The sequence below is a fragment of the Cydia pomonella genome, chromosome 6 (genome assembly GCF_033807575.1).
Source record: "Cydia pomonella isolate Wapato2018A chromosome 6, ilCydPomo1, whole genome shotgun sequence".
Classification (NCBI taxonomy): domain Eukaryota; kingdom Metazoa; phylum Arthropoda; class Insecta; order Lepidoptera; family Tortricidae; genus Cydia; species Cydia pomonella.
In genome coordinates, this window is record NC_084708.1 from 8,378,134 (window position 1) to 8,404,560 (window position 26,427).

At 38.2% G+C, this 26,427-nt stretch overlaps 3 protein-coding genes across 8 annotated transcripts in view; 1 reads left to right on the plus strand and 2 right to left on the minus strand.

The window, feature by feature from the left end:
- LOC133518862 (sodium-coupled monocarboxylate transporter 1-like) lies at positions 1-17,506 on the plus strand. 3 transcript variants are annotated; one of them, XM_061852612.1, is made up of 13 exons: positions 11-504; positions 2,874-3,033; positions 3,829-3,894; positions 3,976-4,027; positions 4,967-5,034; positions 8,079-8,233; positions 10,229-10,369; positions 11,062-11,280; positions 12,005-12,144; positions 12,706-12,833; positions 13,752-13,918; positions 14,603-14,780; positions 16,825-17,506. In XM_061852612.1, exons 1-13 carry the CDS (start codon positions 296-298, stop codon positions 16,864-16,866), a joined length of 1,725 nt encoding a protein of 574 aa, XP_061708596.1. In that variant the 5' UTR covers positions 11-295; the 3' UTR covers positions 16,867-17,506. The 3 variants fall into 3 exon arrangements, with proteins under 3 accessions (XP_061708597.1, XP_061708596.1, XP_061708598.1); XM_061852614.1 differs by having other exon boundaries at positions 368-504; positions 2,885-3,033; XM_061852613.1 differs by lacking the exon at positions 16,825-17,506 and having other exon boundaries at positions 1-504; positions 12,706-12,804; positions 14,603-14,744.
- On the minus strand, positions 820-9,273 carry LOC133518863 (pancreatic triacylglycerol lipase-like). 4 transcript variants are annotated; one of them, XM_061852618.1, is made up of 5 exons: positions 9,250-9,273; positions 2,164-2,350; positions 1,635-2,029; positions 1,224-1,557; positions 820-884 (listed from the first exon to the last, which is right to left on the minus strand). In XM_061852618.1, the coding sequence occupies exons 2-5, from the start codon at positions 2,271-2,273 to the stop codon at positions 839-841; spliced, it is 885 nt and encodes a 294-aa protein (XP_061708602.1). In that variant the 5' UTR covers positions 2,274-2,350; positions 9,250-9,273; the 3' UTR covers positions 820-838. The 4 variants fall into 4 exon arrangements, with proteins under 4 accessions (XP_061708602.1, XP_061708601.1, XP_061708600.1 ...); XM_061852617.1 differs by lacking the exon at positions 9,250-9,273 and adding an exon at positions 7,897-8,012; XM_061852616.1 differs by lacking the exon at positions 9,250-9,273 and adding an exon at positions 2,859-2,875.
- LOC133518593 (uncharacterized) overlaps positions 16,991-26,427 on the minus strand; it is a 17,331-nt gene continuing 7,894 nt past the window's right edge. Inside the window, exons 7-12 of the mRNA XM_061852253.1 lie at positions 25,593-25,640; positions 24,713-24,896; positions 23,834-23,982; positions 18,342-18,587; positions 17,512-17,842; positions 16,991-17,094 (exon numbers count right to left, since the gene is read on the minus strand). Of these exons, the coding sequence (XP_061708237.1) occupies positions 17,049-17,094; positions 17,512-17,842; positions 18,342-18,587; positions 23,834-23,982; positions 24,713-24,896; positions 25,593-25,640 (1,004 nt within the window). The 3' untranslated portion in view covers positions 16,991-17,048. The remainder of the gene's footprint in view (positions 17,095-17,511; positions 17,843-18,341; positions 18,588-23,833; positions 23,983-24,712; positions 24,897-25,592; positions 25,641-26,427) is intronic.

Sequence of the window (26,427 nt, forward strand, 5' to 3'; positions counted from 1 at the left end):
CATGAAAGGAAACATTAAGCACCTAATCCGAAGGAAGTCCAACTCATTACAAGTGCGAGAACTGGAATGTTGACGACTTATTGTCGTGATGATTAGACGCCTACTCAAACCTGAGGCCAGCTTGAGGTCTATTTCCAGACAGGAAATCAGCAATTTTTCGTTTAAAATAGTCCATCCCAGTAGTGCACAAAAATCGCGGGCGTATAATTGGAAAATTCATTCATACTGTGTCGTCTCCTAGAGGACAGAAGTGTCCAATACTTTGTTTAAACAAAACAGTGCAAAAAACCACAAAATGGATGATCCAATAGATGTTTCAGTGGTTAGAAAGTCATTTCAACATTTCACAATGGTTGACTATTCAGTGTTCGTCTTAATGTTAGGCGTGTGCACTGGAATTGGGTTGTATTTTGGCTGTGTAAAGAAACAGAAATCTGTGCAGGATTATTTGATGGGTGGAAGGGATATGGGCATCGTTCCAGTCACGTTCTCCTTGGTTGCAAGGTAAGCTTATTTTCAAACACATTGAAGGATTTAATTTAAGTACCTACCCTTTCGTATCTTATCTTGTCACAGTGACCGTCAATATGAAAGCTGATAGATGTGATAGATCTCATATTATTGTCACTGCGACAACGACAAAAACAATAATGGCAATAGTTAAACTTATTACGAGTATGTTACTTTCAGAGTTTCATTAAACTTAATTTCAAACTTCCGAAATATTTTCACTTGTTTGACACATTTTTGATAGAAAAGTATGTTCGTTATCTCAATCTATAAGGTAACCTACTTGGCTCATATAAAAAAATACTCAGGTTTTACAAAGTCAAGATCTTTAATAAGGCCAAGATCTGCCGGTCGTTAATCCAAACAATCCAGCTCTGAAACAAATACAAATACATTAAAATTAGAAATCAAGTTAATAAAAATAACAAAATAGAAGGATCTAAAAGATCATGCTACAATGGTTTACCTACCTATTTAAAATGAAAACAATTTAATGGAAACAAATGAAAAGAAAACAAAAATTTAGGTAGCGTATATAGTACAGAGAATGTAGTCACTAGGTATAAATTTTGTGATAATCAACTTTTTAAAAGTAACTTCTTCCTATTTTGAATAATATACACCAGCGTTTAAATTTCAGTAAGAAATGTAAACCAGTTAACGTTTTTCGAAATGTATGGATTTTAGGTTTGTTAATTAAATAAGAATCTCACCCTCGCTTTGTAAGAACGCCGTTGCCCATTTGGAATGTGCCTCCCGAGCACTGGTTGTTTTGAGCTTGGTTGATGTTGCCGCACAGACGTCCGCTCAGGTGGTTGTTAATGACAGTGGAGGCGAACAGCTCGTAGGCACGGCTGTGGGAGCAGGTGCTAAGCAAGCAGCCGGGCTGGGGGTTTCTGCCACCGTTAGGGTAGAAGTCCGCATCGGCGATTGGGTTGAAGATGCCAAGGAGACCGCCGTCGGTATGAATACATTCAACGTAGATGCCAGCGTTGGCGTTTAAAGCGTTACTGTTTCCACTCCATAGTGGGCCAGCGGGATCTAGACCTGCGTACAAAATAGCGGCATAAGTATTTTTTTGTATCAATCAGAGGATAGCTAAAGTTATAGAAATTGAAACACACCAGTTACTCGGATGGGCCGACCGCCTGTTGTGCGGCCAGCAATACCGACGATGTGAGCTCCCAGACTGAATCCGACTAGGTGGACATTATTCCAATTTCCTCCAGCAGTATTGATTAGCCACACCAAGAAATTTCCCAGAGACTGTCCAACACTGGGAACACCAAGGACGGCAGTGGCGTAGAGACCGTTGGCCAGAGCGTTCCAGTCCACTACGATGACGTTGGCATCAGAAACAGCCAAGAAGGCATCTCTGATTAGAGGGTTGATGGCACTGTTTCCATTACTGTTCCATCCATGGACGATAACCTTCAATGGGCGACTCGCAACGTAGTTGGAAGACCAAATGGTATTAGCATTCCCATGAACAATTACTTGTGGGTTGGTTGGATTCCATCTGAAAGTAAATTTTAATATTAGTAAGGAATTCAATGTCTTCAAGTGTAATTGTTCTTATGTATAGTTCTAAATCTAAATTGCCTTATAACGATCGTTTGATCTTTAGAAAATTGATCAATAATAATTTCTGACCTGGTGTAGAGCCAGTACGCATTGTTGTTGCCGTTTCTATTGCGCAAGAGGCTTTCATCAACTGGTTCCTGCAGGTCTACTAGATGGGGTACTCCTTCTCCGTCAGGCATCCAGATATAGCGGCTTTCGCCCTCGACATAGTGGCTGTTATCCCCTGGCACCAGAGGGACAGCGTGTCCAGCGCACACTAAGAAACAAAAATAAGTGAAGAAAGGGTTATTATTCAATTAAAATCCTGTTCTAATAAATTATTTTTGCCATAATTCCGTTAAAACCACTTAATTTAACTGATAGGCAACATTTATAATATTTTTAAATAAAACTCGACTTTTTGTCGTACGTGTTAAAGATAATAATTAAACTACTAACACACTATAAGAGCGGAAAGTACCACCAACAGCTTCATGGTTATTGTTAATGGGAACTTCGGTGTTACGTTACACTTACCACTATTTATTAAAAATTTATCACACTAAGATATCTATCGTATATCGTAATACCATTATTAATTGTTTTAAGAAGTGATAAAGATTTCTAGATTAAATATAATCCTCGCCTATGCGTAGGCGTCATAGCTACGTCGAACTACTCTCGAAATATCCATAGCAAACTTTTTTTGAGGCCTAATGACCGCTTATCAGCGTCCAATACCACTGTGTTGGATGCTTAGGAGTTTGTTTACCACATATACCTACTAAAATATCTTACAGCTTTATTTCAGGTATTTCCTTGCTGGGCACACCGACGGAGCTTTACTTATACGGGACGTCATATGTCTTTTTCCTTATCGGGGCCTGCCTAATGTCAGTCGTCATCTCTTTTACTTTCATGCCAGTATTGCACGATTTGCAAATAACATCGGCTTATGAGGTATGCACTGTTTTGATTTAATTGTGACTACTTAAGCTGGCATTCGGACGACATCTGCAGCTGTATTACTGTTGCGACATTTCAGCAGCGGTGTTTACGCGGCCCTCACTCAATATGAATCGTTCGAATCGGGCCGATTGACAGGTGACAGCGGCCGTGTGAACGCTGCGGCAGTAATGCAGCTGAAGTTGCCATCCCAAAGTCACTTTTCAGGTTATATTTCCATTTACCACGCCGCATTGCCGCCGGCTGCATTGCCGCGAGAAACATCACTCTTATGTTAATGTCTTCGCAATTCAGTCGCAAATGTAGCAATCATTGACATATATCTAAGGACGGGCCTTACAGGCATTAAGAATGGTGCTAGTTCAGCGGTGTCACTCACGTATTAGAGCCAATTGTGCAGTCTAACGCAACTAGTTGCGACCTTGCGACCAATCGCGCGCGTTATACGAACTCATCAATCCATCGCGATGTGACGTTAGACTGCACGATTGGCTCGAATTCGTGTGCGTGACACCGCTGTACCGGTCGCATTCTTATTGCTCGTAAGGTACGTCCTTAGGTATATCACTGATACTATAATATAATAACTGATACTATATTATAATATGATAATTATGTTAATGGTCGCAATCGAATTCAACCTTACTATGAACTGTACAAATACGCAATAGAAATATAATTATGATTCAACTATAGTGTAACATCCTTTTCTGATTTGTTCCTCTTTGTTTTGTTTGGCTGTCTCGTTTATATTTTTATGTAAATAAAATGTCTGTTTATTGCTTTCAGTACTTAGAACTTCGTTACGACAAGCGGGTTCGATTATTTGGTTCTATCATATTTAGTTTTTATTTGGTGAGTAATATCAATAACAAACAATAATTAATACATCTCTGATATTTAAGATAAGATAAAAGTATTTGTTTTTGATTTCAGATGGCGTGGTTACCCATTGTGATATACGTACCAGCTTTAGCATTTAATCAAGGTGCGTTCACAAACATCTTTACAAGACAATGTTCTAAAATATATTTACACGCTTTCAATAAGGTCGTGTATGACCGTACATTACATACCTACGGCTGATTCAAACTTTAAGATACGTCAAATATTAGGTTTAGATACGATATGGATCGGATATAAAAAAAAATTATTCCAGATCAATGATCCATAGGATGTTAGTAGCAATTTGGACTTAATAACTATGTTAGTAGGAGTAGAAAATATACAAGAAGTCTCAATCTATTTGGCCCTTCCGATGGCCACTTCGACCCAATACTTAGTCACAGGGCAATCAAGACTCTCTGACAATACTCTGAGGAGGCCGTTGCTGCTGCCACGCCACGCCACGCGGATATGTTAGTGCAAAAGTGAATTTTTTGTTTGAAGAGCCGTTGTATTGTACACTTCATCTATTTATTAGTATTATTAATTTCGGGAATAGTTATTTGTTTTACAAGGAAGCAAAGTTGTTGTTTAACCCTTTGTGCTAATATTATTAACCGAGCAAGTGAAAGATTCCAACACTGAACCACGAACGAAGAGCGAGGAGTTCGAAAATTGGAACCTTGAGCGTTGCGAACCACGGCACGAGGGTTAAACAAACTTTGCTATCAAGTGAATACTACAATACAATATTTTTCACCACACCAACGCGAGGAAAATAGTAACTAAAAACATTACATATCCAATTAAAAATCAATTCTACCAGCCAACAACTTTAAACTCTAGGAAACAACTCAAAATTGGCAATAACTTACTTTTTACTACTCTTGTGGATAAAATGCAACTTTCTTATTAGTGTTTGAAGAATAAAGTGAGCCTTTATGAGTTGGTATGGTGAAAATTAATGTTTTAGTAAGTGGTGCAGTGCGAATCATGTTTTAGTTGAGCGCATTATAATTGTATCCTATCCGTTCCATTTCAGTAACCGGTGTCAATATTCATATCGTCACTCCAGTCGTATGCTTTGTTTGCATATTCTATACATCATTGGTAAGAACTTTTTTCTTAACTGTTAAATATGCACTATATATGTAAAGCCTGACTGAAAGCAATATATGATCATTGTCAAGAGGGCGCTGTTATTCTCATGTATACAGTGACAGTTCAGTTTAGTATGAAAAAAATAGTTCCAGTGAAATTCCGCAACATGGCGCGTGATCATAAATTACTGGTCAGGGTATATAAATCCCCGCTAGCGATACAGTATGTTTACTCCATCACTAAAATCTAGGCTCGTATCTACACTATGTTGTACGTATAGACTCTCTACTATGGACGTATGGCAACCCTAGCCAAGTAGGGAAAATGCTTCGTAGAGGAATACGGTCAAACTGGCAATGGCGCTGAATGGGTTAAAGTCCGTATGAAGTAGAGATGCAATGGATAGTTGTTTGGCAGGATATTCGTACTGACCGTCGGCCGAATATTCTTTATCCGGCCGCCGGATCCCGCGGAACATTTGAGTCAAATTTTGACCTGTTTCGTAGTGGTAGGTTCGCGCGAACAAATTTCTAGGAAACGTGTATTACGCAAATTTTACGTGAGGATTTTTAAAATAATAAACAACTTCGATTATGACCGTGATTGTTTTTTAGATTAAATGTGTACTTCAAAATTAAGCAAATTCACTATCTGGTATCCGGCCGGTTAATACGCCACTATCCGGTATCCGCCAGATATTAAAATATGGTCCAGATAGGCAAGATACCAGATAGTAACGGAATAGCCTGTGCATCTCTAGTATGAAGTCAAGGAGCCCGATTCAGATTTAATAATTTGTTACGGGTTTGAACTTATTTTGATACGACCTTAAGGGCTCATTTAGACGGTGCGAGAACTCGCATGCGAGTTTCATCACATTGCGGTATTTGATCGGTTGGGTAAATTGGATGTAACCTCAATAGTCCGAAATGTAACTAAAATCGCATGCGAGTTCACGCGCCGTCTAAATGAGACTTAAAGATCGCTCCCGCTGATTGGTATGAAATGAAACGAAGTGAAAATTGTGCGTGAGATGTGCGCCAATTATCAAAACGATTCTCAAAGTCGTATCAAACCCAGTTCAACACCTGTTCTTTGTACAGTCATAACTTAGAGCATAATTTAACCAACCGGAGTCGTTTTTATTCATATTCATATTTATTATGTATTAATAATGTACACATACATTACATGTCAAAATTACAATTAGTGAAATGATCATTAAGCGGATTTTAGTTAATACCAATATCTAGATAATAATATAAAAATATTCACATAATGTGTTCAATAAAGTTACAAATTAAAAACTATAATATTTTACTATGTTCTACATTTGCAATATTTCATCAATGTCATAAAAGGCGTTGTCAATTAGCCATTTTTTTTATTTACTCCTATCCACTCTGGATATTGATACACATGACATTTAGGAAAATATTTTACATTATTTGACGTATAATTAACCATGGCTATACCCCTACGTTTGTCATACAAATTTTTAAATACCCCTACGCCTTTCCAAGGTCAAAGTGCGGCAATACCATGCTTTTGGTCGTTACATGCTGGTTCAGCAAATTTTGTTTTTTATTCCCTTTAAGAAATGGAAAGGCATCAGCTATCTCGCAAATTTTAGAGGAAAAGATATTCTTAGTGTACATTAGGAGTACCAAACGCCAGCAAAACCGAGGTCTCTACCTTCCACCTGAACAATCAAATGGCCTCATATTGCCCCAAGGTTATCTTCGACGGTAGAGTGCTAGGATACAACCCACAACCAAAATATCTTGGCGTCACCCTGGACCGCTCGCTGACATACCGCTCTCATCTTGGCAAGTTAAATAAGAAGCTAGCGACTCGCAATAATATCTTGCATAAGCTAACGGGCACGTCTTGGGGTGCTAGTGCAGACGTATTGCGAACAACTGGGCTCAGCCTGGTGTACTCCGCAGGGGAATATTGCGCTCCAGTATGGCTTAACAGTGCCCACACAGAAAAATTCGACGTCCAGCTGCGCAAAACTATGCCCTGCATATCGGGCACGATTCAGTCGACCCCGGTTCAATGGCTTCCAACTCTTAGCCACATACCACCTCCACACCTTAGAAGACTACTGGCACTGAAAAATGAAGCTAAGAAAATAACAGGAAACCCAAACTTACCAGTCCACCAGGAGTTTATGGCCCCACCCCGGCATCGTTTGAAGTCCCGACATCCGCCCTACCAGACAGCGATTGATCTGCTGGAAAAACCTTTCGATATAAAAACTAGATGGAAAGGCGAATGGAAGTTAAATCCACCAAAGGCCACTGCATCCCACTATGACCCCACGCAAAAGCCATTCGGCTTTTCGGCCCCCAGACGAGAGTGGTGCCAGCTGAACAGGCTTAGAACTGGACATGGACTTTGCGGAGAGTACATGTTCAAGTGTGGCTGGAGAGAGTCACCAATGTGTGATTGCGGAGAGCCAGTGCAATCCATGCACCATATCATCTACGACTGCCCAAAGAGAAAATACCCTGGAGATACTCTGGACTTGCTCCTCCCTGATGAAAACGCAGCCCGATGGGTGAAGGAGCTAGATGTAAAATTATAGTACCTAATTAGTTAAAGTTTCACTAATACTGTAAGCGACTGTACTAGTTTCACTAGTACTGTACAAATATCTAGCCATACGATTAAATAATAAATAAATTAGGAGTGCCTAGGAGTGACAATTTGTGACAATGGGAAACAGTTGATGTCGAACGAATTCAAAGACCTAGTGTCCGGCTATGGAGGAAAATTTTGGTATACAACATATTACCATCCTCCTACCCCTAACTCTTATAATTATTAAAAAAACGAAAAAAAAACTTGGATTACCGTGGTTACCTGTATAATTTGACACTGGGTTAACTGTTTAACTGGTTAACCTCGGGTTAGTGTGATGGTGCAAGTAGCGCTTAGAGTCATAATGGCAATGACGTGAGACTTTGATTTAACTTAATATAAGTTCAATTGAAAAGAGTATGTACTGAATTTCCTCTCTTTAACGTTCTTTCATTATTTTGCAGGGAGGTTTAAAAGCCGTCGTTTGGACGGATGTGATACAAACTATAGTGATGACAGGTGCAATGATTTTAGTCATCATCAAAGGGACAATCATTGTTGGCGGCTTTGGCGAAGTCTGGCGACGGAACTGGAACACAGGAAGGATAGAAATGCCCTCGTAAATATTACTTTGTTTGTCCGTAACCTGATTGATGGCATATTTTTTTTTAGTTATTACTTATTAGTCCAATGAACAATGGATGTATCTCAGGCAGTTGGCAAAAAAAGTGCCGTGATTTTTTAGTGGGAGGTTGGTGAGTTTCGGGAAAATTGGGACTAAAACTAGTTTATTTAAGGGTTTTTTAAAATTTCGTAAAATACACTCCATATTTTGATGTGCGAAGTAAAGATTTATGTTTAACGAAACCAAGAAAAAGTATCTACGCATATGGTAGATATTTTTGTCTTAGTTTCGTTAACTCTAGAAAAATTCACGTGAAGTCTCCTTATACCGCTCCTCGCCCAACGTGATCTGTGGTGATTTTTTCGTGCGCCCCTATCGGACCTCGCGTAATTTGTGCACAAGCCCTAAGTACATATTACATTTGTACTTAACATCCTTAATACCAATCCGCTTCATGCAGCCAAGTTTTCAATCAACCGGTAGCTGATAATACTTAATAACTTCTTACCATCTATCTCAGACAAAAAGTTAGACTATAGTACCCACTTTGCCTTACCCAAAGTATTTTCTCACAATAGATAATTAGTTAAATAGGGATGGTGACAAATTTTGAAATCGCTTTTAATATTGTCGGTATGTTCACTTGTATTGGATCCGAAAAACGCAATATTTCAGCTATACACATAAGTTTAAACATAAATAATTGCATCTTTTTTTATAACTATTCAAACCTCGCGCGAAAACACTCGTTAGGCTCATGACCACAGAATAATCATGACGTTCGTTTGTGACGTCACTGTTTTATAAATACTGCAGTGATGTATATGAAAACCAACCGTTTACTTGAAAAATTTCAGTTTCAATTAATCTATTTATCGTGATTGATAATATCGATACGTTCATTGATTGTAAAATAAAATATGTTCATTAACTGATAAAAATCTTTTAAATACATTTTCGAATAAATCTCAGTTAAACTAATATTGTTTACATGAGTATTTTACACTTACGGTTACGAATTTTCCCTTGAACCTGAATTATATTGGTAATTGAGCACTATATATGTATTTCGATTAGTGATGAAAAATATATAGCAAAAATTAATCATAATAGCTCATTTTATACAAAAACACTCACACGGTTGCAATTCAAGAAAAAATATTTAGATACTTACATTTGCATTTTGAGTGAGAATAGCGAGCGCCGGTTTAACTTTTAATATTTTTTTTCTGTTTATGACAGCCAAACATGGCAATGACAATAATATGATAATAATTCAGCCAAATAATTACTGAAAACTTTTTAGTGAAATATGGTATTATGTTTATGATAGTATTATTAAAGCAATATTCGCAGTTTATTTATAGAATAAAAAATATTTATTATTATTACCACGTATAGAACCGGCACAGAGAACCAGTATTTTGCGCCACGAGTTGTTGTCGGCCGACAGCAAATTATGGAAGCGGAGCGTGAATCTCGCGACCTTAACACGTAAGCGCCATGAATTTCTCGGCGCTTACGACGTTTGGTCTCGTGGTACAGGTTGCGATTGCGACAATGTCATTGTTTGGTACGGCTTTTCTACAGTGTGTATTTTTGATATAACCTCAAACTTAAACTAGATGTAGGTTTTAGTGCTATAAAACAATTCTGAAAGATTTTTTTAGTTTAGTCTTCACTACGAGCTAATTTTTGATTCGAGTGGCAATGTATTTCGTACATCATAATCACTTGTGACAGTTGTGACGTCGCGTCATTAATGAGACGTTTTGAGTTAAAACAAAGGAGTGATACATTTCTTCCTGAATTATTTTGTATGAAAAAATTCAAGTCGTCAAATTTTACAAAACCTATGAAAGTGTGTTAATTACAGCCTAAACTAACTGCCTTTTGATTATGTGTTCGTATCAAAAATACACGCTTTATAAATAAAGTAATAATGAATAATCATAAATAACTCAATACTATAAACACGTTTTTTTCCAGACTTCACTTTGATTTGACTGATCGACATACTATTTGGTCAGTTTCCATTGGGTCCATGTTCTATTGGACTGGCAATATAGCGGTCAATCAATCTATGATGCAGAGATTTCTGTCTCTGCCGGATTTGAAATCATCAAAAAGGTAAGTCGAAATGAACAACATCACATAGAAAAATAGGTATGATAAGAAAACAAACCAGTCGATTCGTCTGCTCGATCGCCTCCTACTTATAGGTAGTCATAAAAAAAAACAACCGCAGGACAGCTTCGAGCGAGATGTATTTTTTTGCGACTGCCTCTTACTCTCTTGTGCTGTAAATTAAATAAATAACAAAAACTTTAAGAATGATAACCCTTTTTTGTGTGGATGACCAGAGAAATAAGAAGTGCTAACTCCATACATCAGTTTTGGTACCAAAATGATTATTATATTCGCATTCGACATCTAGCATCAAGTAGCGGAACTCTCAGTACTGCTACTCGATAATAGATATCGCGGCAAACAAAATGTTCAACGATTTTCAGCTAATATTATAACGAGAGTAAGTGTAAAATTTGAAAATAGAGTTCCGGTTACTCTGGTTATAATATTAGCGGAAAATCGTCGAGCATTAGACTTTTTGTTTGCCGCGATATCTATAGTCGAGTAGCAGTACTGAGAGTTCCACTACTCGATGCTAGATGGCGACTGCGTATATAATAAGCATGTTGGTACCAAAACTGATGTATGGAGTGAGCACTCTATTACTTCTTATTTCTCTATGGTATGACACATAGACTTGAAATAAAGTGATCACTCGCTGTTTCTAATAATTTGATCAACTTTATTTTCAGGGCAGTTTGGGGTTTTCTAGGTGGCATAGCACTGATAGTGTTAATCTGTGCCTTCAGCGGAATGCTAGCATACGCTAGATACTATGACTGCGATCCCCTGGACTCCAAGCTGGCTTTGGCCAAGGATCAGATCTTGCCGTTGTTGGTTATGGACGTCCTAGGAGAATGGAATGGCTTGCCGGGTATCTTTGTAGCTGGAGTATTTAGTGCAGCACTCAGGTTGGTTGACTTCTTTTTTTTTCAATTCATGCTTGTTCAAGGGCTTGCTTGAAAATGTTTAAACTCGTATTAAACACTAATCAATGTAACAGGCCCTAGCATAAAGGATGACTCACGCTAGACCGGGCCAGGGCCGGCCCGGAGCGTCCGACACGTCATTTTCTAAGATGGCTGATCGGTGATCACGTGGTGTCACCATAGAAACTGAAGCGCCGGAAGCTCCGGCCCGGCCCCGGCCCGATGTAGCGTGATCCATCTTTAAATCTGCTTTAAAAAACCTTTAATTTTACGATGCATCGTCATCACCTCCTAGCCGTTTTCTGCCACGACGTCTGCGTTCGCTAAGATCGTCGCTGGTGCGCTCTCAAGTGACAGAAACTGACATAGCCAATTTTTGCAGCGAATATGCGACCACACTCGGTGCAGGTCAGCACCTCTCCGATATGATTATAATAAAATGCAATCTAAGTATTATAAAACGTAAATCGAAATTTGGTTATCTGGCTCTTTATCGCTCTTACATACCTATTCGGTAAGGAGACAAAGAGAAAGAAGAAATTTCGATTTCCTTTTTTCGCGGTAGGCCTTTAGGTATTAAATTGATACAATTATTACTTAAATGAATGTAATTTTCTATATTACTTAAAGGAAGCGTTAAACAGGATGCGGCAACTAACGTTTAAGATTAAAATGTTCTTTCGCTTTCATTGAATCATTGTTTCAGTTCGCTGTCAACCGGGCTGAATTCAATGTCTGCTGTAGTCCTGGAGGACTTTTGGAAGCCGTTTTTCAGGCAGCCGTCTCACAAGGAGACACAAATACTTATGCGTGCCGTGGTCGTAGTTATTGGATGCGTATGTGTCGGTACGTAAAAGCAGCAATTAATTTATAAATTTGGATTATCTGATTGATTTTAAACTATGTATATTAATACATTTTTTGTAAAAAAACATTTTCCATTGTGGGGCAGTTTCTAAGGAATTACGAGTATATGTAAGTAGGTATTCATTTCGACTTGTTGAAATCGCAATGAATTTTGCTATACCGGATGTTTTTTTTTTTTATAACCTGCTATATTTTGCGATAAGAATATGTAGGTCACCCAGCGGTAGCATCATCGTTCCATTTTTATCACTTGTCACTATGCTCGTCACTTTCGCGCTTACATACTTGTTAGAACGTGACAGGCAAGGTGACAAATGATAAAGAGCCGACCATCTTAGCCCTACTGAGCAACTTTTATTATGGGATGAACCCCGAAATCGCGAAAATAAATTGACTATATTTATAATTTAAATATAGAAAATATCAATATCAGACCAGCCAAAATGTGTACAGCCAATTTTTGTTCGTGATTTCTGAGTTGTTCCCATAGCAGTATGTTTAATGACTATGTAGTAATGTAAAACGTGCTTTATGTTATAGGCCTAGTGTTTATTGTTGAGAAGTTAGGATCCGTTCTACAACTGTCGATGAGCTTGTCATCTGCATCAATGGGCCCTCTGACTGGTGTATTCCTCATGGGTTTGTTCTTACCGTTTATAAATTCTACGGTAAGTATTAATAGTACAGTCCCTTTCTAGATGTAATGGAAGTAGAGTAGTAATAGAACAATATTATGTAAATATTTTTTTCTAATTGCGTTGTCTGCTCTCTAAGAAAAATATTAGTGTCATTATCATTGACATATATCTAGAGAAGGGCCTTACGAGCAATAAGAATGGGGCCAGTACAGCGGTGTCACGCACACGAATTTGAGCTAATCGTACAGTCTAACGCCACAACGCGAATGGTTGACGAGTTCGCATTACGAGCGCGATTGGTTGCAACTAGTTGCGTTAGACTGCACGGTTGGCTCGAATTCGTGAGTGACACCACTCAACTAACACTATTTTTAGTGCCTATAAGGCCCGTCCTTATATATATGTCAATGGTCCTTATGCTTTTACTGGCTTGCACGTGTGGGATGAAGGGCTTAACTTACGAAAATATCAAAATAGTCTGGTGCAGTCAGCAACAAAAGTAGCGGATCAGACTACGCGTCAATTTAACTAAGATAAATATATCTCTATATGTAGAACAATTAGATTAGTGTGAATAAGTAATTAAGTAAATATTCTTTATTGTGCACCATACAGTTAAAAATAGACAGGAAATGAAAACGCAACACAATACACACACACATACACACACACACACACACACAGGGAATGAATACTCAAGCAATCTTACTTAATAACTTGTCATTTATAAGTATTTTTTGTATTTTACCTGTTGGCAAACCTATAAAAACAAATAAATAAATTAGACTGTGAAAAATACCTTCGAACGCGAAACGTAGAGATATATATCTATTTGGAAAAGTGTTTCAGGGTGGTAGATACTTTAGTTTATTTCGCCCGCTACTATCAACGCTGTCTGTACTTCTTGGGTTTCGTAGTAAGTGTAGTAACCGAGGACATTTTTTCCAGAGCGCCTTGAGCGGGGGCGTGTTCGGTCTGCTTACTTCTTGGTGGGTGGCAGCGCAGGCCCAGCTCGCGCAGGCGCACGGCTCGCTGCGTTTCGAGGAAAAACCCCGTTTTCTGCACAACTGTACTTACACGTTCCCCGATAAAACTGTACAGGACGCGACCGAGGAGTAAGCATATTTCTTTCACATGTACCTATTTACCGTCAGAACTTAAATGGTTACATAATTTTAATATACTTATAAATTTGTAATAAAATGTAGAAATAAAAAGTAAGATCTATTCTATTCTAAGTAATTAGTGTTTGTAAGTGAATGTTCTTTTGTTTTGTTTTTAACTTAAACATATTATTATTTATTATCTGAACACGTTTTGCAATAAAAACATTTTGCATTTGGTCTACTCGATCCGAATGTTTATATAATATTAGTTGTAGCTTATCCTTTGTTTCTTTTATGGAGAGCCGTCTTAAGCGCGTGCCAAAGGAACCCATGTTGTTAAAAACTGTCGTAATAGTATTAAGGTTCAAATTTATGTGACAGTTCATTCTGAGATAACGAGTTTGGGTAATGTAGGACGATTGGTCGCCCTTGTGTGGCATGTCAGGTAACAGAATGACCTGTTACACGAATTTGCACTATATAAATAGGATGGTAAAATTGCTTTTTATACGAGGTTGTTCCCGTTCAGTCAGTAGCGGTAGCATTGGTATTGGTAACAGCTACTTAAAAGAAACAAAGGTTTTTGTTTAACTGATTAGTGCTCTAACAAAAAAATAACATTTCTTTAAATTCATACTAAATAGGCAATATCATTATGACAACGATTACGTATTAAGTTTTTTTTTTTTCCAGTGATGTGGCCTACTTATACAGGTTATCATACTTTTGGTACACTGCATTCGGCTGCATCGTAACCATAGTCGTGGCGTGTCTCATCAACCTCTGGCCGCAGAAGAAAAAAGAAAAACACTTCAACGAGCTGCGACTTTACGCGCCTTTCATAAGAAAATGGATAGCAAACAAATATCAGGTACGTCATTTTGTTAGCTGGAACACGTGCGTTGGACAAATACTTCCCCTAAGGATCTTCACATCGATCCATTTTGTGTTGCCTTCCTTCATCCACCGAGTCCGTGAGATCATGACCGTATCGTCGGTTTACCTAATTGGCAGGCTCTCCACGCAAGCGTCATTTTAAGTAGTAGGTAAATATTTAAGAATAAATTATGCACAGATCTAAATACCTAAGTAATATTGTACTTAAGCCCATATTTTCCTGACTGACGAAGAAGAAAGTGTAAGTAATGTTTTTCAAGAAAATACCTAATTGTATGTTTTGATTACATATGTATTGACTATTTCTTAGAGCGCTAGCGCCCTCAAATCAAACAGTTTAAAGTAGTTTAACACACGAGTGTCGTTAACGTTATAGTAATTTTGCGGGTTTTTTATCTATTATATCGTCCTCCTCATCGTTTTCGATGACGGCGACCCCAAATAAACACATTATGGACGTTGTCTAGCATGAGCCCTAATGTGGCTGGCCAGGCCGAACTTGCTCTTAAATACTCTATTGCACGCGTGACAATAAAGTTGGCCAGCTGCGTTGAACGTGTACACGTAGGAGGGCTTAGGTATCTCTTTCCGTAACTGGCGTTTTATGTCTAGGTGTTATCTATTAAACAGGAAAGATAAAGCAAGTTGTAATAATAAGAGCTTTGTCGAAGAAACTAATGTGTACTATGTATGTAGGTATATCTATAAATAAGTAAACCAATCAATTGCTTTTGGTGGTGGCACTAGTAACCAGCAATCACCTTTATTACTTAGGCAGTAAAGTTCCTTACAAAATAACAAGCAAAGAACAATCGATGCCACTTCGAGTTCAATGATTTAGCAAATAGGAGGTCAATTCGAATGTAATTATCGGAATGTAACCGTATCAAAATAATCTTATTTTATGTTATGATTCGCGTGTGCATTTCGCTCATACATGTTGTTCTTGTTCGTACATGTATTCACACAAGCGACACGCACGGGCAAACGATAACGAAATGACATCGTTTTGATTTCAAAATTTACGTTCGAATCGATCTCTAGCTCTTATTCATCATAGCACCGTGGCACCACTGATTATCAGACAGTGATTGAAAACGGTGTCAATTGCCGACAATCGATTATTGGATTATAATAGCATTCTATTGTTGTTATTACATTTTAAACCTTCCTGTTCAGAACCGATTAGATATGTTATCATATATTTTATACGTCATAAACTAAATATGCTAAATCCTAGAAATATTGTTGCGTGGGGTAATATTCCCTAGAACTACTTAAAATTATGGGAATTATAAACTTTGAAAATGTTTGGTTTCAAGCAGTAGTCCTAGCGGTACACCCCGAAATTCAGTAAAATGCTGTAAATGGTGTTAAGAGCATACTCTTAACACCATTTACAGCATTTTAAAATCGGTGTGATTGATCTTTAAGCCATTTGAATTTGACATTTCAAAATTTTGAACGGTATCGTATAGTAGCCCAAACTTGGTATGTTTTGAAAATTATTTTCCAATTAAAAAAAACCCTAGAATGTAATAATGTAATGTGATTATTCCCATACAAAAAAGATGACGTCATAACACCTCTCAAGTTTTTTTGGTTCTACGGGTCAAATTGATTGAATTGACCTAAAGATCAATCGTACTGATGCGTTTAACACAATTTGCAGCGTTTTTTTGGCGTACCGCTAGCAGTACAATGTAAACGTCTGCTTAAATGCTTGAGTAATAAAATAAAATAGAATAGAAAAACATTTATTGCAAAACCATCTACATACAGCACCACGTAAGCATAAAAAGAAAATAAGATCTTATTTACTAAACACTTAAAACTAAGTAGCTATTGCGTTTTAAGTAAATAATAATTAATTATTATATTAGATACTAAGGCAAGATATATGAATATCGAGGTCGATATATAATTTTTTTATTCATTGCTCTGTCAAACGAATTAGTTAATTAATTTATTATTCTTTGTCATAAAATAAATGTAACGTTTTTGTTTATTCATTTCAGATCAAAGTGAACAACGGTGATGTCGAACTACACAACAGATAAAATTCGTAAAATGAAACTTGACATAAATAAATAAGCTTTACATGATAATAGGAACTCTATTATTGATAATTTGTACACAATGTGCGATAAATATAACGTAAAAATGGTGATTTTTTTATATATATAAAAGTTATCTGGATCGCTTAATACTAATTTACAAAATAGTTTGTTATTCACATTATTTAGTACGGGTAATTTCTTCCGGTGTCTGCTCTGAAGATGCCGAGCCTGTAAAAAAATATTTGATGTTTAGCGCACTTAATTTAATTTGTTTCTTTAATTATTTACATATTACATACCTAGTTCATTGACATACAAAATAGGTATTTTATTTAGACGCAGAATTAGATTTTTTAAATATTTACGAAAAAAAAAATCGTTTTTATGTAGGTAGGTACTAAATGCACTATAAACAATAGGTCAACTGTGTGATATTGCTTCTAGTTGTATTGCATTTCCCATACTTGGACTGACATTATTATATTAAAAAGCAGCAAACACAGTCCACCTTTTTATCTACGTTTAACCATTCATGCAGCCTGTCAACAATTCAAAGCTTGAAAACGGAACAGCAAGGAACGAAATTAATTTTAGCATTATATGGTGAGGTGAGATCTAATAAAAGTAATAAATCAATGTACTCACTGTTCTTTATTGATATCCCCGTTGCCCATTGATTGAGGAGGGCCAGAGCATCTGCCCCTGCTAGCATCTCTCTGGGTCTCGCATTCGTTGCCTAAGAGATGGTCATACTTGACCGTAGCAACCATGTATTCCCAGGCTCTCGAGTGTGAGCAGCTGTTAATCCAGCAGCCAGGCATACTTGAGCCGCCGTTCGGGTAGTGGTCGGAGTGGCCGCATGGGCTGGAGTAGCCATACATGGCGGTGTTGGTGTGAATGACCTCGACGTAGCGGGCGTCAGTTGGGGCAATGCGGTTGCTGTCGCTTCCCCATAGGGGACCGGCCGGATCCAGAGCTAAACAAAAATACAGTCAGTAAATAGTTTTTGCAGTTAGACAGTTTTCTATCAGAGATACGCCAGGTAGTTAAACGGTGAACGAGATTAGAACCACACGTTGGCATGCAAGTAACTCTACCAAAGGATTGCAAAAAGATGGATTAAAACACGCGCAAACCCATAATTACTCTTTTACGCTCATCTCTGGTGAACAGGAAAATTTAAAGAAAATGAATCGTTATTGAGCTTTAAATATGCTTTAAATAAGTAAAATATTTGAACGTTGCAATAAGTTTTGAGTAAAAAGGTGATACAAAAAAATGTTTATTTTGTACTTAAAAAAATAAAAATACTCGAGCGAAATTTCTGACTGTGACCTTACATAACCCAAAGCCGCCCCAACGAAGTTTTCGAAAGTGTCAAATTGACATTTATAAATATCATTTCTATGTTCATAACATTCAGCAACAGAAAACAGTAAACCTGGGTCTCATCGAAAATATGAGTTTTAAATCACCTGTGATCCTTCTAACTTGGCCCTGCAGCTCTCGGCCCGCGTTGCCCATTAAATGTCCTCCAAGGCTGAACCCAACCAAGTGCAATTTTTCCAGCGAAAGCCCAAAGCCTTGGTTAAGCCAGCGGATGAACTGGCCGAGCCCGCGGCCGACTGCGGCGACTCCATTCTTGGCCGTGATGTAGTTGCGGTTGGCGAGGCGGTTCCAGTCCAGGACGATGACGTTCACGTCAGCCGTTTGAAGGAAAGCTGTAAGAGATAAAAAATACGTTCAAAACAGGTTCAAACGAGGGTATTGTTGTGTCCTAGACCTAGGTTTCCAAAGAAAACTCCAAATTTATAGGACACTGATGTGCTACGTTTAATGTTCAGATACAGACTGACATAAGTTATATCTACCCTCTATATGAGAACATAACAATCCCTCCACCAATAGCAAAGAAACTTTCTTAAAATTAAAATAATCTAATTAATACATTAGAACACTTATGTACTAAAATGGATATCGGTATTTATTTATACACTGGATTAGGGTTCCGAGTGGCCCGGATATTACGACGACCCGCATTCATCGTAGGATCCAAGGTGGCCTCGGTACCCTCCGTCTCACAGTCCAAAAAAACATCATCATGAGACACCGGTCTGGCAGCAGGCGAGACTGTGGAGGCGGGGGGTGCGCTTTCCCGTGGTACCAGCGATTGGCAAGGCTCATCCGACTCATTCCCAATTTCGAGTAAACTTGACTCAGGGCTCTGGCCTTCAATCGCTGGTTGTGCCACCGATTCATGATCTGGAGGTAAAGACTCATTAATTGTTATTTCCAGATCTGAAATGTCTTTGTTATCACTAGTAGTACATACAGTTTGACTTCCTTTGTATAACAGTAATTGATCCACATGTTTCTTAACAATAATATCTAAATCTATTATATGGACTAAGTATAACATATTTCCTACAGATTTTTGTACACAACCTTTTTTCCATACTTGCTTATTTCCGTTACTAAATGTATGTTTAACTAACACCTGATCTCCTTCCTTAAAACACACCTTCCGCCGCCCTCCATAGTTCTTAGTTTGTGAGATCTGTTTAAAACAAACATTTTGGTTAGCTTCAGAGGACAACGAAGCCTTCGGCAATTGTGAGTGTGAGTCATAATTGTTATCAAGCAAATCGTTATCAGAGTTTGAGCCCGCTGACTGCAACAGATCGAGACGACAGCGGAGCGAGCGGCCAAACATTAGCTGTGCGGGCGAAAAACCAGTTGTGCAATGTACGGAATTTCTTATGTTAAATAATAGCTTCCCTATTCGCCTGGTTACAGGCTCCGTGCTGTTGCCACTTGCCATTATAATTTTTATGCCCCTTTTCAGGAAACCGACACTATTCTCGGCTTGACCGTTCGATTGGGGATGGTAAGGAGGACTTGTTAAATGTTTTATGCCATTAGCTAAGCAATAGGCATCCAATTCCTTTGAACAAAAATTTGCCGCATTATCAGTTACTAAAACATGCATTGTCCCGAACCGACTATTTACCTCCACTAGCCTATCAATGATCGCTTTTGTGTCCGTTGATTGCATTAGAAAACATTCAACCCATTTAGAGTGCGCATCAATTATAGCTAAGTATTGTTTCCCATCAATTGAAAACATATCCATATGCACACGACTCCAAGGACGTTTAGGGTATGGCCACACCGCGAGCGGAGATCGGGGCGGGGACTTCCGCATCGCATTACAGATGCTACATGAACCTATCTTTTGTTCTATGTGTTTGTCAATATCCGGCCACCACATTCGCGACCGCGCTTCAGTCTTTGTTTTGACGACACCAAAATGAGAACTATGTAATTCCTCTAAAAGTTGTTCCCGAAATTTCTGTGGAATTATCAATTTGTGTCCCCTCAGAATACACCCATTTTCGACATGAAGCTCAAGTCTACAATTAAAGTATGGTTTTAACATTTTATCTATATTACGCGGCCACCCTTTTACGACGTACTGCCTAACCTCATTAAGAATACCATCAGCCTTGGTCGCCTCTCTCATATCTGACAATGTAACCGGTTTAAGCATGCTATCTGTGAAATAATTAATATATAAACACGTATCTAAGAGTTGACTATCACTCTGTTCAGCCGTCGATGAATAACTGGCTATCGAACGCGAAAGAAAATCCGCGATGTTTTCTTCGCTTTTTATGTACTCAATATTAAAGTTATAACTCGACAAAAACTACGCGTATCGCTGTAAACGGTTTGCAGCCATTTCCGGTATGCCTTTTTTATCGCCAAAAATAGTTATAAGAGGTTTGTGGTCCGTGCGTAGGACAAATGGCACGTCACGGCCATACAAATAGTGGTGAATTTTTTTTACCGCAAATATTAAACTCGCGGCTTCCTTTTGTATTTGAGCGTAGTTACACTCTGCTTTTGAAAGGGAACGGGAAGCATAAGCGACAACGCGCTCTTCGCCAGAGGGTTGCGTTTGCGATAAAATCGCTCCAAGGCCAGCGGGACCAGCATCAGCTGTCACAATCGTCACTAACTCGGGGTTGTAGTGCGCGAGTACCCTTTCGGAGCCCATCTCCTCCTTAATGCTTTTAAACGCTTTCTCTTGTTCTTCCGTCCACTCCCATTTCGCGTCATTCCTTAAAAGCGAATACAAAGGCTTTAAAACACTGGACGTGTTAGGCATAAAGCATCTGTAATAGTTAACTAAGCCCAGGAAAGACTTCAGTTCGGTAGCATTCTTTGGAGGCACACACCTTAGAATGGCTTCCACTTTCTTTGGTGACTTATGCAACCCGTGTTTATCAATAATAAACCCGAGATATTCGACCGATTTTTTAAATAGTTCACATTTATCTCGTTTTAGTCGTAGACCTGCCTCCTCTAACCTACTCAAAACCTGTTCTAGCCTTTTTATATGAACTTCACGGTTTTCTCCGGTCACCAGTATATCGTCGATAAATATACAAACTCCGTCTATGTCGCCGAGCAAGCTTTCCAGTGTCTGTTGAAATATATACGGCGCATTTGTGAGCCCAAAAACTAAACGATTATAACGAAATAAACCCTTATGGGTGTTTATACAAGTTAAGTTCCGGGACTCGTCCAGCTCCAGTTGATTGTACGCTCGAGAGAGGTCGAGTTTTGAGAACTCTTCCCCTCCATACAGTCTAGCAAACAAATCTTCAATACGCGGAACCGGATAGTTATCAACATATAACGCCTTATTTAATGTTACCGAATAGTCTCCACAAATCCTAATATTTCCATCGGCGCGCAACACGGGTACTATCGGCGTGGCGACATCGGCGTGATCTACTTTTTCGAGAATCCCTAAATTCACTAAACGCTGAATTTCAGTTTCTATCTTGCCTTTCAAAGGCAATGGCACTGGGCGCGGCTTAAAAAACTTTAAGGGCATATTCGGCTTAACCTTGAGAGTAACCTTATATTTGTTAAAACAACCCAGTTCGTCTGTGAATAACTTAGAATACTTAGTCATAATTTTAGAACCTAAGTCATCTTCTACTATATTGTTAACGCTTTGTTTACAAATTTGCAAATTAAAAGCCCTAAAAAAATCACGCCCTAGTAAAGTAGGTCGGTTATCGCTCTCCGCACTAACAAAAAACATAACCTGATTAGTTTCCCCATCATAAGTGACGGGTAAGGTAACGGTGCCCTTAAGTGCCAATTTACTCCTATTATAACACTTCAATACGACCTTTGGCGATTTTAACTCGAATTCGGAGAAATACCTATCGAAGATATTATGGGGCAATAATGAAACCGCGCTCCCACTGTCAATCTCACAACTAATAAGCTCGCCCGCTATCGTGACGATCTGTATCATCGGTTCCCCATTAACTGTTATAATATTGTAAACACTCTCACCTTGAATGATATCGTTATCCTCCTCTGCTATAAAATAATTCCTTCGCACTTTGGACTTGCACATTCGTTTTAGATGTCCCTTTTGTTTACACTTTTACACGACACGTATAATTAATAAAACGACATTGGTCTTTAGTGTGATTTTTGTAGCCGCAAACTTCACAACTTTCCAAACTAGTACGAGGGCTACGTTGCGCGCGCGACGTATTGACGGTGAACACTGGAGTTTCGGGCACTGCCGGTTGCGTTTTATGCAAAGCCAATCTCGCGCAACGCACACTTTGCGCTAATTCTAATGCCTTGCTGAACGTCAAAGTATCAACGCTTTCGGCAAACAATTTTTCTTTTTCTTTCACGTTCTCTAACCCTAAGACAAACCTGTCACGTAACACATTGTCCAACTCCGCTTTAAAACCACAGTATTGGGCCAGGCTACGCACTCGCGCGGCCCAATCTGGCAATTCTTCACCCGGACGCTGTTCAGCCTTGTAGAAAGTGTAACGTTCCGCAAAAGTACTTCTCTTTGGCGTGAAATGGGCATCGAGATGTTTTAACAAAACCTTGTATTCCGCGCCGTCAATCTCGTTTGGTGCCCCTAAGTCCCGAAGAATGCGGTAGGTATCTTCCGATAAGGCCGACAATAACACGGCACGGCGTTTCACTTCTGACTTGTCCGTCGTTTCATTAATATCATTAACCGTACAGAATTGAAACAGTCTGCTCTTGAAAATGCTCCATTCGTGAATCCGATGATCGAAACTGAGACTGCCGCCGAACATTACATTTGCACTTGTTGTAGCCATTTTTTTCCAACCAATTTATTGAAAAAAACGTTCTCTGCACACGTAGATATCGATATCGTCGCCAATTGTTGTGTCCTAGACCTAGGTTTCCAAAGAAAACTCCAAATTTATAGGACACTGATGTGCTACGTTTAATGTTCAGATACAGACTGACATAAGTTATATCTACCCTCTATATGAGAACATAACAGGTATATAACTAACGCTGCAATTATATGGTGCCTATAAAAAGGTTGATTTAGGTTCTCTTTTTACAGGTCCCTAAGCCTTAGCAGTCATTTTTGGTTCTTTTCTTTTCACAGGCTACTTATAAACACTCATCAAGACAATTCTAAGAATCCCAAACATATGTAATTAGTTTGCGTTCTTTTATCACAGAGTTCCCATGGCCATCTGTCTTCATCATCAGATCAGCTCCATGTCATCATAATACTGCATTGTCATCCGATTTACTAAATTTAGCTCAATGGGAAATCGAGTAGTGGATCTAATTTAGCTTCCTGGATTTGACCGACACAAAAGCTTATCAAAATGTGGGATTAGATTCAGAAAATCGTGTGACGACCAACCCTACATAAAAATATGTACTTAATATAAGTAATAACTTATTACGGGTCCTTTATTATTTCTTTATTATCCGACGGGTCGTCGTCTCGGACGTCGTTGTCTTTTAGTAGAAGCAGCATTTTTTTACTTATTCAAAGTTATATATATATACCATAATCATAGTTGAAGAAATGGTTAAAAGGAAAGATAAAATAAATAATAAGTATAATTATATGTACCTTCAGTCAGATGTTTGTTCATATTATTTCCACCATGACCATTCCATCCATGAGCTAGGAAGACGGTATTTTTTCTCAAATCAAAGTTGGACTGGATGACGCTGTTCACGTCACCATCCAGCAGAAATTGAGCCGTGTGAGGATTTGCCCTGGACAAAAACAAATAATTTAACACTGTGACCATACATATTGGACGCACAGAAGTCTTGGCCTACAAAAATTCTACTTGGCCCCATAACTATTGTCACCTGACAATACACCGTCCATATATTAGGTACTAGTCCAACAAGTAAACACTGACGCTTGCAAACGTCGTTACATATCGAGCCTTTGATTAAAATTGTAAATGTTAGGGAATTGTAAAGTTCGTGATATAGGAGTTTAATCATATTATATTGAACTTGAAACCACCATTGATTTCTGAACTCACCATCAGATGATGAAGAAATATACAAAGAGAGTGAGAGAAAACGTGGAAAGGGTTAGAAATAAATTAAGTATATGATGTAATTGTATAATTAATATACCTACTTTATTTGATTAGACTCTCTTCTAGATCCAAAGTAGAAGTAAACATGTAGCTCGAAATCAGTGTGGTGGACCCCACTATCATTACGTTTGAATGACCTCAGACCGAACAGTAAGTAGGTACATAATTTAGAATGTGTCGAGTCGTTTGAACTTCATTAATGGAAACTACTTGTCAGAACCAAAAGCTGAGGATGTTGTCAAAAGCAATAAATATTATTTTTATTTGATCGATAGATGGCCATTATCTAAAATAGCATGCGATTTGTTGCAAGATCTGTAGAGGCCTTCATACTAGTCGGGACAATCCTACTAGAAATTCAGTCAGGGTTGCCGACGAGTAAGATATACCGTGTAAACAGCCAGTAGCCATTGTTATCCGGGTTTCTTGCGTAGTCCCGGATGAATTCTTCGTCGACTGGTTCGAGTGTGTCTACCAGATGGAGTATGTTGTCTCCGTCACCCGGAAACAGGAAGTATCTGTCCCCATCCTGGTAACCCTCGGTTGGGTCTTTGATGACGCTCGCAGACGTAACTGGAAAACAATGCAACAATCAAGTTTTTTACTTAAACAAATTATGCCTTCCCATAATCGGGTAACAAAAATTACAAAAATATAGGTAAGCACGTTTTTAATTTGATAATGACAAAGTTTTTGTCAGGAAACGATTAGTGTTTAACACCTATTGTAATCGGAACAATTTTTTTAAATAATATAATCCATATTAAGCCTTAATATTGTTAAATATTTATATGTTCAACTATTTTCGTGAGGTTGCATTATTTTGAGAGTGAAATTATTATTTTTCACCACACCAGCTTGTAATTTGATGCTCTTAATTATTCGAAAACCGATGACAAAGTTGCATTTTATCCACAAGAGTGACAAAGTAAGGTGCTGCGATTTTTGAGTCGTTTACTCATGTTGACTGGTATAATTGACTTTTAATTAAATATGATTTTGAATGATAAATATTTAATAGCGTTCATTTAGATTTGAGTTGTAATGTTTTACAATTAGTATTTTCCTCGCGTTGGTGTGGTGAAATTTTTTGTGTTTCATTTGGTAGCAGTTTGTTTAACCCTCGTGCCGCTATGTTCATGGTTCCATTTCGGAATCTCGATTTTCAATATTTGCATGAAGGGTTCAACAACGTTGCCCCCTTGTAAAACAAATAACTATTGTCAGTGTTAAAATGCAGCCATACAATTCGTTAATATAACTATATACCTGCTATAGCGACGGATATCAGGACAAACCACTTCATTTTCACGAAAGCTGATAGAAACTACGATTAGTCTATTTCATACCCATTGTTTTATAATTACAGTAGTACCTTATTGTTAATTAGATAATCTATTGATTATCAATGTTGATTCAACGATATGACGAATATTATTTCTTTTGTAAAGATTTACGTAGGTACACTATAGAGGTCTAGCCAAGTTCGAATAATTATTAATTGCCTATACTTTATATTACAATACTACTATTATTTAATACACTCATCGATGATAACGACACGTTGTCGTTATGCTTCTACCAAGCTTATTCGCTAAACACCTTGAAATGAAACCCATATGTTATCGGCTACGACGGCTACGACGGATCGCTACGACCGTATAGCTTAGCGGTGAATGTGTTAAAATATTATAGTTATCATATACATGTGTGTGTCCGTACATGTATTTGATAACTATTTTCAGCTTCTGAACAGTTTTAATGCCGACTGTATCGTGTCATAAACTAATTGAGTTAATTCGCTACTCGTGCAAAATCCAGAACTAAGCTTGTGAAAACTAATAAAAAATATCGTTACTCTTGTAATACAGTAGTATTAATCACATTATATTAGTTCAATTATTAAGAGTGTTCTAATTATTAGAGTCTCATAGCTAAGTTAGCACTACTGGGTGCGTACACAAGATGCGAATCATTCACGCTCCGTAGTAGCGTAGCTTTCTCTCTCTATCACTTTTCCATATTAGTGCGACAGAGACAGTTGCGTTTCGTTCGCTACGGAGCATTAACGATTGGCATCTTGTCTACGCACCCTGATGTGGTG

Coding starts and splice junctions, on each gene's coding strand:
- LOC133518862 (XM_061852612.1), top strand. CDS start 296: ATGGATGATCCAATAGATGTTTCAGTGGTTAGAAAGTCATTTCAACAT. Junction 12,145..12,705: donor TATTGGATGCGTATGTGTCG/GTACGTAAAAGC, acceptor TTTATGTTATAG/GCCTAGTGTTTATTGTTGAG. Junction 14,781..16,824: donor GGATAGCAAACAAATATCAG/GTACGTCATTTT, acceptor TATTCATTTCAG/ATCAAAGTGAACAACGGTGA.
- LOC133518863 (XM_061852615.1), bottom strand. CDS start 2,569: ATGAAGCTGTTGGTGGTACTTTCCGCTCTTATAGTGT. Junction 2,030..2,163: donor GCGTACTGGCTCTACACCAG/GTCAGAAATTAT, acceptor ATTTACTTTCAG/ATGGAATCCAACCAACCCAC. Junction 1,558..1,634: donor TCGGCCCATCCGAGTAACTG/GTGTGTTTCAAT, acceptor TTTTGTACGCAG/GTCTAGATCCCGCTGGCCCA.